General features: G+C 34.4%; 2 protein-coding genes across 3 annotated transcripts; one reads left to right on the top strand and one right to left on the bottom strand.

Moving 5' to 3' along the window:
* Positions 1-5031: 5031 nt before the first annotated feature.
* On the bottom strand, positions 5032-10251 carry LOC137835043 (pentatricopeptide repeat-containing protein At1g20230). 2 transcript variants are annotated; one of them, XM_068643341.2, is made up of 5 exons: positions 7558-10251; positions 7244-7382; positions 6595-6988; positions 6272-6400; positions 5032-5487 (listed from the first exon to the last, which is right to left on the bottom strand). In XM_068643341.2, exon 1 carries the CDS (start codon positions 9429-9431, stop codon positions 7692-7694), a length of 1740 nt encoding a protein of 579 aa, XP_068499442.2. In that variant the 5' UTR covers positions 9432-10251; the 3' UTR covers positions 5032-5487; positions 6272-6400; positions 6595-6988; positions 7244-7382; positions 7558-7691. The 2 variants fall into 2 exon arrangements, with proteins under 2 accessions (XP_068499442.2, XP_068499443.2); XM_068643342.2 differs by lacking the exon at positions 6272-6400 and having other exon boundaries at positions 7558-10223.
* A 2352-nt stretch (positions 10252-12603) lies between these two features.
* On the top strand, positions 12604-13070 carry SMP1 (seed maturation protein). Its single transcript, XM_068645071.2, has one exon. The coding sequence runs from the start codon at positions 12667-12669 to the stop codon at positions 12934-12936; it is 270 nt and encodes an 89-aa protein (XP_068501172.1). The 5' UTR covers positions 12604-12666; the 3' UTR covers positions 12937-13070.
* The last annotated feature ends 2012 nt before the right edge of the window (positions 13071-15082 follow it).

Raw genomic sequence — 15082 nt, 5'->3', positions numbered from 1 at the left:
TTGAATCTGTTTCTCTCATCTCACTCTCTATACTCCCTAACCAAACACAAGTTTAGGTCAAAATAATATAGAATAAATTAGTCTCCAAGTCACTGAATTATTTTATAATGAGTGATTAGGTTTTTACATTAAATAATGTATTCTAGTTTGTAGCTTGTAAATTTTTAGTTTGTAATAATAGTTTTGTTGAATTATGATTAGGAATGAAAAAAATCTAGATAATTGTGGGTAAATCCTTAACAAGTGTTTTTACAAGACAATGTTTTCACTCAGGCTCTTCGATTTTCAGGTCATTCAGTTCTTTGTTTCGATCTCTCTTCTTATGTAGTATGGAAAGTACCTGTAAATACACTTGACGCTCAAGTCAGTATAGTTATACTCAAATTTGCAAGTTTAAGATTAAAACTCTCATTAACTTTTACCTTGAGACCCTCCTTCTATTTATAATTTTCTAATAGGTTTTTCTATACAAAAGGATTAGTACAAGTCCAATACTTGTTTAATCATGTTTTTAATGCATAGAAAGGTCTTTTTCATATTTCATTTAAGCTTTCAGATGGTCATATTCGGAAGTGAGTTATGAGTTTTGAATTTTTCATATTCAGAATGTTGTATTGTAAATGGTGTTGAGGATTGAGATTCGGAACTCATTTATGTTTGCTTACGAATCTTGATATCCGGAAGGTCATTTATGTTGTCCAGGTAAAACTTTCAGATGGTGAAATTCAGAAGTGACATATTAGTTCTTGATTTATATATCCAAAATTTTGTGATTTAATTTATGGATATGAATATTTGAAAGACAAAAAATTTAATTCATTAAGGACAATACAAACATTTCACATCAGTGTGTTGGGTGTAAGTCTGAATTGATATAGTGCAGGGAAGATCAGCCTTTGTTTTGGATGGAACAAGTAGCTAGTTACAACCCCTTAAGACTACTTGTGATGATAATTAGTGAACTATGCAATTTTTTTTTGGACAAAAGTACTTAAAAAAGTTATTTATTTAAATAATAATTTTTATATTTATTAAATATAATTTTGCTGAAGAGTGACTAGTGAATATCAATTTTTAAAGCTTCTTTTAGATTATGTTAAGTTGATTTTAATAAAATTCACTTATTTTTTTATTCAAAATGTGGATTTTAATTTTTTTTATTAATTTAAAGCAAGTTAAATAGACTTGCAAACTTGTATAATGATTTTTTAACAGAAATTAACACATCATTTACTAATGTTGTAAGAAGTGTTTTTTTTTTAATTTATTTTTTTCAACAAAATAGTTAACCTTTTTAAAATTTATTTTATTTTTATTCAGAAATATCAAATTTGAGACACTTTAATAAAATAAATCCAATCAATTTCAATTTTTAATAATTTTAAAAATTATTAGTTTAACATACGAAAATGTATTAATTTTTTTTTTCGATTTAGCTTTTGATTATATACAAAAGAAAAGTATTCTCACTTCACAATTTATATTAATTTATTTAAAAAATAACTAATTTCAACCATGAGATTTGCCATGATATCAACTATCTTCCACAAAGATAGATTATAAGCCATTTTGATTATTTTAACGAACAACCGCCAGGAAAAATCAAGACAAGACATAATAACATTCCTGATGGAAGAGCCTCCAGCACTCAAAAGAGCGTCTAGGACCAACCTTGCATAGAGGGCACCCACAAGAAGCGTCTAGGCCACACAAGGAGCGTCTAGGCCACACAAGGAGCGTCTAAGAGAGTTGACATCCAAGAAGGGTGACGTCCAAGAAGGCCCAACAAAGTGTAGCTTAGTCTTATTTGTGGTGTAAATAGCATAGCCTTATGAACCTTTGTTTAAATTCTGCAAATTAGGATTAAGGAGGAGTTAACCTAGATTAGCTACGGTTTCTAGAAGCTCTCCACTAATCTAGGACGTCCATGTGCAAGTTAGGAGGCCATGTGCTACTCTTTTGCATTTCATTTGGCTTGCATTTGCTCATCATTTAGGTCATCATTTCAGGTCCTCTTTAGCCTATAAAAGGAGGAGCCAGCCTCACGTATTTCAAGATTGAATAGAGTATTGTTATGCTGCCAAATTTGAGTCATACCTTACTCCTTGCCTATAAGTTTTAATCTTACTCCATCACCTTCAAAGGGGCTGGCCAAACCTCCCCAATTCCCCACTCTCATGCACCTTCAAGGCACCCATACTTCCTAGGAAGGCCTTGCTTCATCTCCTCCACAAGCTTTCGCAAGTTTCATCTCCAAAACGCAAAGAAGAGCTCAAAGGAATGCCATCATTTGGTATCAGAGCTATGGTTCTTCAAAGATGAGTATCTCTTTGCATTTTTCTTTTTGTGTTTTTCTTATTTCCAAGTTTTTCATCTTTATTCCAAGTTGTCTTGCTGTTTTTTTGTTTTAATATGATTTGAATGCTTGTTTATTCATTTCAATCGATGGGTTTGTTCAAAATTGTGCTTGAACATCTATTTTCAATTTTGTTTAGGATTCTTGATATTTTTGTGTTGCTGTTTTTTTTTTTTTTTTAGGTATTTGAGTCTTGTTTGAAATTTCATTTGGGTCATATGATGTTCTTGAGTCTTTTCATTTTATGAATCCATAAGTTTTGTCTAAGTCATGTGTTTCCATATTTGTCAACAAATACTAGTAGTACTTTTCTTGGTTTATTTGTTTCTTGTTTTTGTTTGAATGCTTGATCTGAAATCTGTTTTGTTTTGATCCTTTGGTGCTTTTTAATTTTTAGTTTGAATTCATATTTGTGTGCTAGATCCACACAAATTCCATTACACTGATTCCATTGTGTTTTTGTTGGTATATCATTCTGTTTTTGTTTCCAGATGTTCAGAATCCTCTGTTTTCCACCAATATGTTTTGGCTAATTTTGCTTATGAAAATTAAATACAACATAAGAAAATTCTGAGCTTCTGGATTTCACTAGATTGAGGTGTTAGCAAAAGAACAAAAAAAGAATCAGTTGAAAAAAAAGATAAATCTGACAAAAAAAGTGTGCAATCCTAACGCTACATTTGGCGGTTCTGAGCACTGATTTTAAAAAAATTATTAAAATTAAATGGTGCATGCGTTTGGAGTGAAACCAACGCCAAAAATTTGTTAAGATCTTGATTCGTTTGAGTATCAATTTTCAGAAGCAAATATTAAAGAGTCAGCTCAGCATAAATCTGCGAAAGTCACGCATTCTGGACCACAACATTTTGTTTCAGTGGTGTTGTTTTTGGTTTTTAAATCAAATCTAGTGCTATTCCTTAGGATTCCTTTTTGTGTGTGCCATCCATTATTTGAGTGCCTTTTTATTTGCTTGTCTAATTTCATTTGAACTCTTTCTAAGTTGTGTCACATTTAATTCCATTTGTGTGGTACTGTTTTTTTCAAATTAATTTGTTTCTTGCTTTATTTCTTTGACCTCTAAGCTTTGTGGTGGATTAAAAATTCAATCGGTACTTGTTGAGTGGGAATTGACTTGAGGGGAGTCTAGCTTTGCTTAATAGGTGCTTGATTGAAGAATTTAATTACCTAATTCCAAGAGGATCAAAGGCAAGGGGCCGCAACAAACACATACTAAATACACCACACACCTTGGAAGGCCCAACAAAGAAGAAACAACAAAAGGAGTGCATTTAGAAAATCAACAAAGGGAGTGCCATTTAATTTCTTTGCAATTTAACTCTTGTTAATTACTTGTTAATCACGCAATTAGACGGTGAGTGTGTCTTCAAGGGCTCCAGTGTCCAAGAAGCCTCACCTAGGGCCGACTAGCTTAAACTTTCTAGCTTAGCATTTGTTAATTGCTTTAATTACGCCAATTGCCTTTAGTTAGCTACGCTTAATTGCTTTTGTTTTTGCCTTGTTTAAAGCTTTGAAAATTTGCTAGATAACTTGCTTTGTTTTTGTGCATAAAAAATTTGATTTCTACATCCTCATTGTGTTTTAAGTGATTTACCTAAAGAGAGATTTGTGTGAAGATCTTGAGGGATAGTTTTTGGCTAAGGCAAGACTTGGTATTTAAGTAGTCCATTGTGACTCACCTCTCTTACCTGGAAAACTACCTTCATTAACTCTCCTCTTTTTTCTTAAAGTAAAACATTTCTATACACAAAACTTTAGTCATGTTTTCTCACTCCTCAAAATCTCTTAAAAGTGATGTGAAATCCTTGAAATCTCTTTTAAAACAACTTTCCAAGGATATTCAATCAATTTCATCTAAACAATTGGAGAATGAGACCAAAACTAATGAATTGACTAAAGCAAAGGATGAGAAGTCTCACATTTCAAAAAAATTACCTTTTCATGCATCTATCTCTAAAGATCATGATTCTTTTGGGGAGGGAAGCCTTAGAATAAATGATTATTATCAAGCAACCCCTAGAAGACATAGAAGAGATAGAAGAAAACCCAAGAGAGGAAGAGAAAATGTAGAAGCTTTCTTAGATTGGGAAATGAGGGTAGAAAAATTGTTTGCTTCCCATAAAGTAAAGAAGGAAAGAAAGATACAAAAGAAAAAAAATGAAGACGAAAGGGAAGCTAAAGAAAAAGAAAAAGAAAAGCCAAGTGAGGGGTGGTGTGAATCTAGAAAGAATGAGGAATATCTTATAACACCCCTCCTTACAAGCATATTAAAAATAGAAAATCAAGATGAACAACTTGGAAATAAGCAGAACTTAAAAAGAAAAATGCAAAGAGATACTCATTTGTGAAGAACCATAGCTCTAGATACCAAATGATGGCATTCCTAGATACCAAATGATGGCATTCCTTTGAGCTCTTCTTTGCGTTTTGGAGATGAAACTTGCGGAAGCTTGTGGAGGAGATGAAGCAAGGCCTTCCTAGGAAGTATGGGTGTCTTGGAGGTGCATGAAGAGTAGGAATTTAGGGAGGTTCGGCCAGCCCCTTTGAAGGTGATGGAGTGAAGATTAAAACCTAGATTCTAGGCAAGGAGTAAGGTATGACTCAAATTTGGCAGCATAACAATACTCTATTCAATCTTAAAATAGGAGGACCTGAAATGATGACCTAAATGATGAGCAAATGCAAGCCAAATGAAATGCAAAAGAGTAGCACATGGAGCACATGACACATGGGTGCACATGGCCTCCTAACTTGCACATGGACGTCCTAGATTAGTGGAGAGCTTCTAGAAACCGTAGCTAATCTAGGTTAACTCCTCCTTAATCCTAATTTGCAGAATTTAAACAAAGGTTCATAAGGCTATGCTATTTACACCACAAATAAGACTAAGCTACACTTTGTTAGGCCTTCTTGGACGTCACCCTTCTTGGATGTCAACTCTCTTTGACGCTCCTTGTGTGGCCTAGACGCTTCTTGTGTGGCCTAGACGCTACTTGTGGGTGCCCTCTATGCAAGGTTGGTCCTAGACGCTCTCTTGGTTGCCTTTCATGCAAGGTTGGTCCTAGACGCTCTTTTGGGTGTTGGGGCCTCTTCCATCAATTCCAGCAAGCTTCCTGAATATTTTCCAAAAATCCAAAACTCAGAAAGTCAATAAAACTCCACATATGGTTGTAGATTAAATAGCTTTTCTTTATCATCCATATTATCCCACAAGCATCCAGAGGGAGGATCAGGTAGCTCATCATAATAAAACCATTGCACTAGTTTAATCAATGCTTGCTAGCTAATATCAACTTTTATTACTTGTGAATGATTGCAACAATGAATGAATAATATTTAAGAGAGACCATAGGAGACAGGATCCAAGTGTAGAAGGAAACAAAAATTAAAGCAAAGAGGCTTGCAAAGTGTCTCATTAGAAATGAAAAATTCTTGCACCTGATTTCCAAGGATATCCTAGACAAATTAAGAGTTGAAATGAAGTTAACATGGAAGAACATAACAATGCAAACCGTCATGATAACAAACATGATTGCACGTCACTTCCAACCAAGGGCTCAAGAATACCATTAGTGAGTTTTCAAAGGATAGTTAGAATATGTTTGTGAAGAAAAACATATCAATCTTTATCTATAATTGAAAGGTGTTGTGAGAGTTGAGTCCCACATTAGAAGTTTTAGTGCAGAGTTTACAAGTCCTTGGGCTCCAAGGTTCTTATCAGGCTTTTGATAGAACTCTCAATAAATATACTGAAATGGGCATATTATTTAATGAAAAACAAGTAAACCCAATTAAATTAACAACCAGTTGAAGTTTATCAAATGATCCATAGCTTTCCAGGGATGATGTATAATCTAGAGTATGTAGTAAGCTTTTCAAACATAGCATGCCTTTCACCTTTAGTACATCTGATAATATGAATCATCATTAGAACAGCCCTTAATACTGGTTCACTTTTGAAAATGATCATCAATATCCTTTTGCCAAATTCTGCACCATTTTTCAAGTGTATCCACAAAACTCAAGCTATAGAGAAAGGAAAAATTAGAATTAGTGAATTTGGCAAGCAACAACGGGTGAAATAAAAGGTCAGCTGAAAATTTTCAGAAATATAATCAACAGCAGTAGCAAGAAACAGAGACATAGGATAAGTTATTTATCTTTAAGTTTATACACATGTTAAATCATCAAGAAATGATAATGGAAGGAATACAATTTACCATGCACATGTAATTAGTAAGTTGATGCAGAGCTCACTACCACGAGTACAAGGGTTTAAATTTTCTCCACAATGAATTGTAAGCCACCCAAGAATGTCCCACAGATAACTCCTAATACCAACATGATAATTGCCTTTCAATCCCTCTTTTGCCATATATATTTGTTTTTCCAATGACAAGACAGGTTCAAACAATTGGTCTTGAATATTTTCAATCAGAAGATGACTCTATCAATTCCTTGTTTCCTTGTTTCCAACTTGCATGCTTCCACTTACCCATGGTTGTTTCCAATTTTTTTAGAAGTCAGCCTACTTTCTGTCATTCCACGAATTATGGCCTCAACAAGAGCTTCACCACACAAACCAACCACTTTTAAACAATTATCTTGGGATCTCTGGACAGATAAAAACCAATCTTTGTTAGGAGAAATACTTTATATTACAGTGGTCATCTTATAGAACAATGAAATGTTACCAATAGGCATTGAGCAAGCCTAATGATCTATAAGTTTCAGAATCTTCACAAGTATAGATATGCACATTTCATTTAGAAAGTCTAATGAACTGGCATCAAAACTCCTAATTCAGGTTCATAAGTGCTACTTACTAGACTTAAAAATCCCAAAAAGAAAAGGAAGCAAACTATACACCTTAACAACAGCACGACATGCTGCACGTGCATCTCCCGATAAGGAATCAAGAAAGGCACCAATTGATCGTAATACATTTTTCTGCACTTCAATGTTGGCACACTGCCACCTCCACCTATTTGTCTTCTCATCAAAATGTCTGTATTCACAAGAACAGTAATAGAATAAAATCATAACAAGAACAACAATCCACGAAATGAAAACACAATTCAATCACTTTCGGGCCCCACTTCGTCAAACACCAAAAAGATAGAAAGTTTAATGAAAAGATGACGGAATAAAAAATTAGAGGAAAGTGGGGTGGGAGTTAAGACCTGTTGCCAAGGTTTAGGGTGTGGAGAAGACGACAATGGAGGGTCTGCATATGCGAACTAATGCGGCGATCATTCTGTTACTCTTTGTCTCTGCCAGATTTCATGGTCTTGTTTCTAAAGCCTGATTCAAATAATCACCACAAGTCTTGACAAGAACAATTTCCATTTCTGAAGTGATGAAACCTCAAGGAGTCTCTAACGATGATTGTCACGCCAACAACCTTAGAAATGTACTTAATGACACTGTGACAGTCACCACAAATTCTCAAATTCTTAAAAACCCGTATAGATGACTGTCCATTCAAATTAAGAATCCCAAATGCAACAGCAAGCCTCTCACTGTGGCTGCAAAGGCTCGCAGCTTTTTCCTCTTGGTCAACATCTTGCAGAACATAATCAGTGTCAGGCTTATATCCGGCCAATTTCATTTTCTCATCTAACTCATCCAAAAAGCCATAGATTTTATCACTCTCCATGTTATTTTTGTCTCCAACAACAAAAGTGTAAACTCTATTTCCCACTTGAAGCCAACTACAGCCTGGAGTTTTTGTAATTCCTCTCTCTTTCATCAATATTCTGGCTTTTGAAGCTTCACTCCACAGTTTGGCTGTGACAAGGATGTTGAATAATGAAACATAATTTCCAGGGTTGTTGGGTTCAATCTCAAATAATTTACTGGCTGAAACTTTTGCCAACTCCACATTCTTATAAACTCTACAAGCACCAAGAAGTGCTCCCCAAGCACTGGCAGTTGGCTCCATAGGCATTCTCTGTATAAACTCGTATGCCTCATCAAGCCGACCAGCACGGCTGAAGACATCAACCATGCATGCATAGTGATTAGCATCAGGTTCTACTTGATGATCCCTGCCCATTGAATTAAAGATCTGGAGTCCTTCCTCTACCAGCCTTGAGTGGCTACAACCAGACAGAACACCAGTAAAAGTAACAGAATTGGGCCTCATCCCTGACTGAAGCATGCTCTCAAACAGCAAAAGCACTTCTTTTCCATTCCCATGCATTGCATTAGCAATTATCATCGTGTTCCAAGCAACAACATCTTTTCTGTGCATCATACCAAATACATTCCTTGAAAGATTCAAGTCACCACATTTAGCATACATGTATACCACCGCTGTCAGGGTTGTTAAGTCCCAAACTAACCAATGCCTAAAGACATAGCAATGTACCTCCTTGCCCATCCTCAAGCTTTCTAAAATAGAGCAAGCCGGTAAGAAACTACTAATTGTAATTTGATTAGGTTTAAATCCCATGCTTTGCATCTTCCTAAGCATCTCCACTGCCTCCTCCGTTTGCCCATTTTCCATGCAGCCCCCAATAACAGCATTCCATGTAGCTTCATCTGCTTTGACTCCTTTGCTCCTCATTTGGGAAAACAGGGCAAGACCCTTCTCATATTCTTTGTTTGTGAAGTATGCCGTTAAAACTCCATTCCAAGACACAACATCTCGATGAGGCATCAAATCAAATACTAGTCTAGCCGGTTTAACACTTAAACATCTAGCATACATGCTCACAAGAGCACTGCAGACAAACACATTTTCCATCATCTCATGTCTCATTGCAAATCCATGAATAGCCCTTCCAGACTTCAAATCTTTCAATTCCGAGCACGCTGGCAAAATGCTAGATACTGTCACTGAATTTGGCTTCACCCCATTCCGTCCCATTTCGTGAAAAACAGCTAGGCCTTGTCTAGGCAATCCACAATTGACATAGCATGAAGACATGCAGGTCCAAGAAACCACATCTTTCACAACCAAATCATCAAAAACCCGCCTGGCACCTTCAGTGCATTTACACTTCCCATAGGCATGAATCAATGCATTGCCCAAGAAAACATCAGAAATCATCCCACATCGTATGGCATCGTCATGAACCTCCTTGACTCTCAAGACATCACGAGAGGCACCAGAGGCCTTGGCAACAGCAAGAAACACCGAGTTCTGGGGTTTGATCCCACGTGCCCAAAGCGAAGCATAGATCCTTATGGCCTCATGTGGAAGTCCATAAGTAGTGAGACCTGAAATTAATGTATAACAAGTGGTCGGGTCTGGTTGAAGAATATTATCAAACAGTTGTTGGGCACGCCTGAAATCACCGACATTCAATGCTGCCTTGACGAGTCTGTGACCCAAGTGAGATGGGAGGTTAGTGGGCACAGACGGAGCCACCTTTGCTGAAGGTGGCTGCTTCCACAAGGAGGAGGATTGACTGTTTTATGAGTGAGTACTGAACAAAGGTAGCAAAACAGAGCAAATACTACAACTACACACTTAACAGAGTCACACACTCTTCATCATGGTTATCAAACTAGCGAGTCTGCTCCGAGTTAGGCGAGTTCAACTGGGTCTTCGTTTTAACCAAAACGGTGTCTTAAGGGTTCGCCTTTCGTTTCGGTTTCACGTTCGTTTTGGTGGTGTTGCGTCTTCTCTGGAGTGCGGAGGTCGTGCGTCTTCTCTGAACAAGTGCGGCGGTGGTGGCGATCGAGCGGAGCAGGTCGCGCGGTGGTGACGATTGTGCAGAGGAGGTCGTGCGGTTGCGGTGGTCGCGGGTGGCAGGTCGACGGTGGTGCCGGAATTAGGGTTGCATTATTGTCTGGTGTGATTTAGGAAATTAGGACTTTTTTTTAATTGGGCTGCACTAAATTTGATTTTTTTATTAGGAAAACTTGTGCTAATATTTTTAAAATATTTTTTTTATGTGAAATAATACGAGTTTAGGAGTATTTTACGGGTGTATGTTCAACCTTCTCGGTTCGGTAAATTTAAATGGTTTCTAATATTCTTCAATTATTAAGCTTCTTTTTTTCTTTTGAAAAGGTCATTTTTTCTTGTTAAAAGAACTTTCTGCAGAAAATAAAACTATGAGGATAGTTATTTTTAAAATAAATTAATATAAATTATGAAGTGAGAATACTCTAATAAGTTAGGGTCCCCTTAAAACACTGCATATGCTTTTCTTTTGTATTAAAAGCTAAATCTAAAAAACAGCTAATACATTTTCGTATGTTAGACTAGTAATTTTAAAATTATTAAAAATTGAAATTGATTCGATTTATTATTTTTAAAGTGTCTCAATTTTGACATTTGTGAATAAAAATAAAATAAATGTTAAACAGGTTAACTATTTTGTTAAAAAAAATTAGATTAAAAAAAGGCCACACTTCTTACAACATTAGTAAATGATGTGTTAATTTCAGTTAAAAAATCATTATACAAGTTTACAAGTCTATTTAACTTGCTTTAAATTAATAAAAAGTGCTTTTTAAATCAACATTTTGAATAAAAAAAAGGAGTGAATTTTAATTAAAAATTAACTTAACATAATCTAAAAGAAGCTTTAAAAATTGATATTCATTAGTGACTCTTTAACAAAATTATATTTAATAAACATTACAAATACTGATTATTTAAATAAATAAATTTTTTAAATACTTTTCTCAAAAAATTTAAATAATTCATTAATTAATTATGATCTCAATTATCTTTTCAAACGGGTTAGAGCGAATACGAATAACCTATCCACTGTTCATTCTATCTAAAAAAAATCATCTCGTTACTCGTCTTGCTATTGGTAATACTTCTAAATATTCTTTATAATACCCAAACATTTTTTATTATTATTTAAATAAAATTATTTGAAATCAAGTTTTTAAAATAAAAATTCAGATAATAAAAATTAATTTTAAAGTATAATTCAAATAAAATTACACCCTAAAATATTAATACAAATAAATCCAGTCTTTTAAAAAAAACAAGTTATATTTCAAAATAAAAAATATAAATACACGAAATCAAATTCTAAATCATTCTTTAATTATTAATATTTCTCTAACTAATAACTTTATTTGGATAAGGTAGTTTTAAAGAAAATACTCAAATATAATTTATCAACAATAATTAATGAATAACGAGTATCCACATATTAATAGATACACTAATAATCGATAACAAGATAGAATAATTAAAATACGTGTTCTCATTATTCAATATTTTCACTTTTTTTTCATTTTTATTACACACTTTCTTATCAATTAAAATTTATTAAGAAAATAATAAATAGAATGGATTATTAGTATAAATAATATTAGTTGTTTGATTGAAAAAATAAAGTGAAATTCATTAATAATTTTTACTATATTTTAAATATTTTCATATTGATGGTTGATGATGAAAAAGGGTTTGCAGCCATTTTTACCTCAGGAAAAAAAAAACAGAAACTATTTATGTTAGGATAACACGATAAAACGTAGTTGTAGTGAAGAAAGAAAAAAAATCTGATTCCATGTTTTTCTAATTCTCAACTTTCATCTGTGCAGAGTATATAAAAATAATAATAACTTAGAACTATTTATACTTAACGATATTTGATTATTATAAAAAATCCAAATAATTTAAAAATGCTTGATTTTAATTAATTAATTTTTTATTATAATTTTTTTTATCGATGTAGATATAAATAACCCTATTATTAAGGGCGAGAAGATCTATAAATATAATGTAAGTATGGAATCTTTTATAAAAAAAATATAAAGCAAGACTAAACTATATATATTTAAACATTTAAAATATTATGACAAGAATGTTAACTTAAAAAAATATAACATTTTCGTATTTGTTATGATAATTAAAAAGGGCGTTCCTAAATATCTGAAAAAATATATAATATCTTATTTTTATTTACTTTTATTCTTACAATAAGAAGTGGTAAAGTTATATATTGTTAAAAAAATGAAAATGCACTTTTTAATTGAATTACATTTCATTTTTATTTACTTTTTCTATGAATCATTTTGAATATTAAAAATAATTTTGATAATATGAATATTTTGTGTTTATAAAGTTCCTGCATGCAGATGTAATATTCCAAACCCTAAAACATTCTAGTTGTCTTCCTCATCCACCACATGTCACCATTCACTGCATCCTCAACCTTGTTTACACACACTTGTCACATAAGCATGCAAAGAGCAAGCCACGTATGACAGCACTTGGGGCAATAAATGCACCCCATTTGACCCATCATCTCATCACTCAAATCTTCACATTCAGAGCCACTAGAGATAAGTTGCAGTTGCAAGCATTCATGGCGAAGAGCAAAGAAGACATAAAGTATGGAACAGCACAGGCAAGGCTTTCAGAAGATGAAGCAGTGAGGGTGGCGTATGTTAATGGCACTCCCCTTGAAGGAGGAAAGATCTCTGACTCTCAACCAGTTGACATGTATGCAAATGCACGCAATATTGCAAAGAGTGACACACCAGCAGCAAAGAATAATAATAATAATAATGAATCTCAGATGCAGAAACGTGACACACCAGAAGCAGGTTCTGCAGAATTCACCAGGGGCTCCTAGGTTTCTTTTTGGTTTTGGTTTTTCTAATGAAGTAGAAATTTTGTTGAGACGTTTTCATTTTGTTTTCATGTGATGTGTTTGTTTGGTTTTTATTGTAACCAATTAATAAGAGGTGAAAGGTTTGTAAATATTGATGGAAGGTGAAATCTCATGAGTAAACATATGAAGTGATTATGAAACATGGATGGAGTAATTAAAAACCATTATTAATAGTAAACTTTTTATACCTTCTCAGATAGGATGGAAAGATTCCAATAAAGTGGAAAAAACGAGAAACGAAATATTAAAAAAAGCAAGAACAAGTATCTTCATCACTTATACTTGTACTTGTTTGGATTACATAATGAAAATACTTTATTTGGATTACTTTATTTGGATTAGATTATGCTTTATTTGGATTAGGATTACATAATGAAAATGTGAGTTGTTTGGATTACAATTGAGTCATAAAAATTACATTATGAAAATATGAAAATCACATACTTTATTTGTATTTATACTTTATCTGGATTACAGTCTCTATAACGAGACTAGAGACTCAGTTCATGATATTTATATAGTGAGTTTATTATATTTATATAAATAAGCACGAAAAGATATTTATATAAATAAGCAGATAACGTTTCTATTTATACTTTATATTTATACTTTATTTAGAACAAGTTCATCATATTTATATAAATAACGAGATTGAGTTTATTTTAAGAATTAAATACACAATATTAGCAGATAACGTTTCTATTTATACTTTATTTAGAACAAGTTCGTGATATTTATATAAATAACGAGATTCAGTTTATTTTTAAGAATTAAATACGTCATTATACAATTATACAATATTAATAACATTAATACAATATTAATAACATTAAGTGTTGAGTATATGTCATTATACAATATTAATAACACCAGTCGTCTGAGTATTTTTTACCGGTACTGAATTTGGAGTTCACGGAAACCAAGAGACAAGAGACAGGATAACGAAGGAGTTCGTTTTGAGTGAAAGGGATCGAAGAGTAGTCTGAATCGTTCCCTTGGTTTCAATCCCGTTTGAGAATAATTAGCATCCACCATGGAGTCGAGAGAATTAGCGTAAAGAAGAAGGTAGATGGTATCAACCAGAAACAAGGTGAAGGAGAAGATGTCTAACAAATAACGCTTTTGATGTCTCTACTAGAAGAATTGCTGAAATAAAGAGAAGGAACAAGGAGACTAGGTGGAAAGATGAGGATGAGATTCAACTCTCCGAAAGGAGAATGAAGAGATGAAGAGGAAGCTTGTGGAAGGGGGTCCATCCATCAAGCCCGCCAACCCTGTTGGAAGGTCCTTCACCACCCCCACCGGTCCTAATTGAGGAATCAAACGATAAGATCCACACCCAAAAGGCTGACGAAGAGTCTTATCCTCCCGACATCCATTCACGGACTCTATAATTGGAGTACCTCTACCAGCTAGGTGGAAGGGCTTTAACAGGGACTATTATGACGGTACGACCGATCCCGACAAGCACATGGACGTGTACACCTCGAACAGTGCGGTCATGTGTCGAGTGTTCCCCACCTCATAGGTAACCTGGTTTACGAAGCTTCCCCCAAACTTCGTCGACTATTTTGAGACGCTGGTGTCAAGTTTGAGACGCAGTTCGCTACTAGTTGACCGCATCACCTAACTTCCATCACCCTAGTCAACATCCGCTAGGAGAAGGGGAAATCTTTGAGGAAGTTCATAGATGGGTTTGGTAAGATAGCCATGAACATCCAGAATCTGAGTTCATACATGACCATGCATCACATGATCACAACCCTACGACTGAGACAGTTTGCCGACAGCTTGTGCACGGAGCCAGTTGTGAGCCTGAACGAGCTTAGGCAGAGGGTCGCTAAGTTTATGCAGCTAAAGAAATTGAAGGAGTGTCGGGCCGAAGCAAGTGGAGATGGGGAAAAGAAAAGGAGAATGAGCGCCACAACAGACCAACTGCTGGTCGAAGAGATAAGCACAGGGACAACCGAGGGTACCGGTTCACAAGATACACCCCTTTAAGCGCCGACATGGGAAGGATCCTAGATGAAGCCTTGAGTTTCAATCTGATTCCACCATCTAGAAGGGTTACAAGTCCTCAACCCGCCGATTGAACTCGTAGATGTTG

The sequence above is a fragment of the Phaseolus vulgaris genome, chromosome 5 (assembly GCF_051622355.1).
Source record: "Phaseolus vulgaris cultivar YP4 chromosome 5, ASM5162235v1, whole genome shotgun sequence".
NCBI lineage: Eukaryota > Viridiplantae > Streptophyta > Magnoliopsida > Fabales > Fabaceae > Phaseolus > Phaseolus vulgaris.
This window is presented reverse-complemented; position numbering and strand designations above follow the sequence as displayed.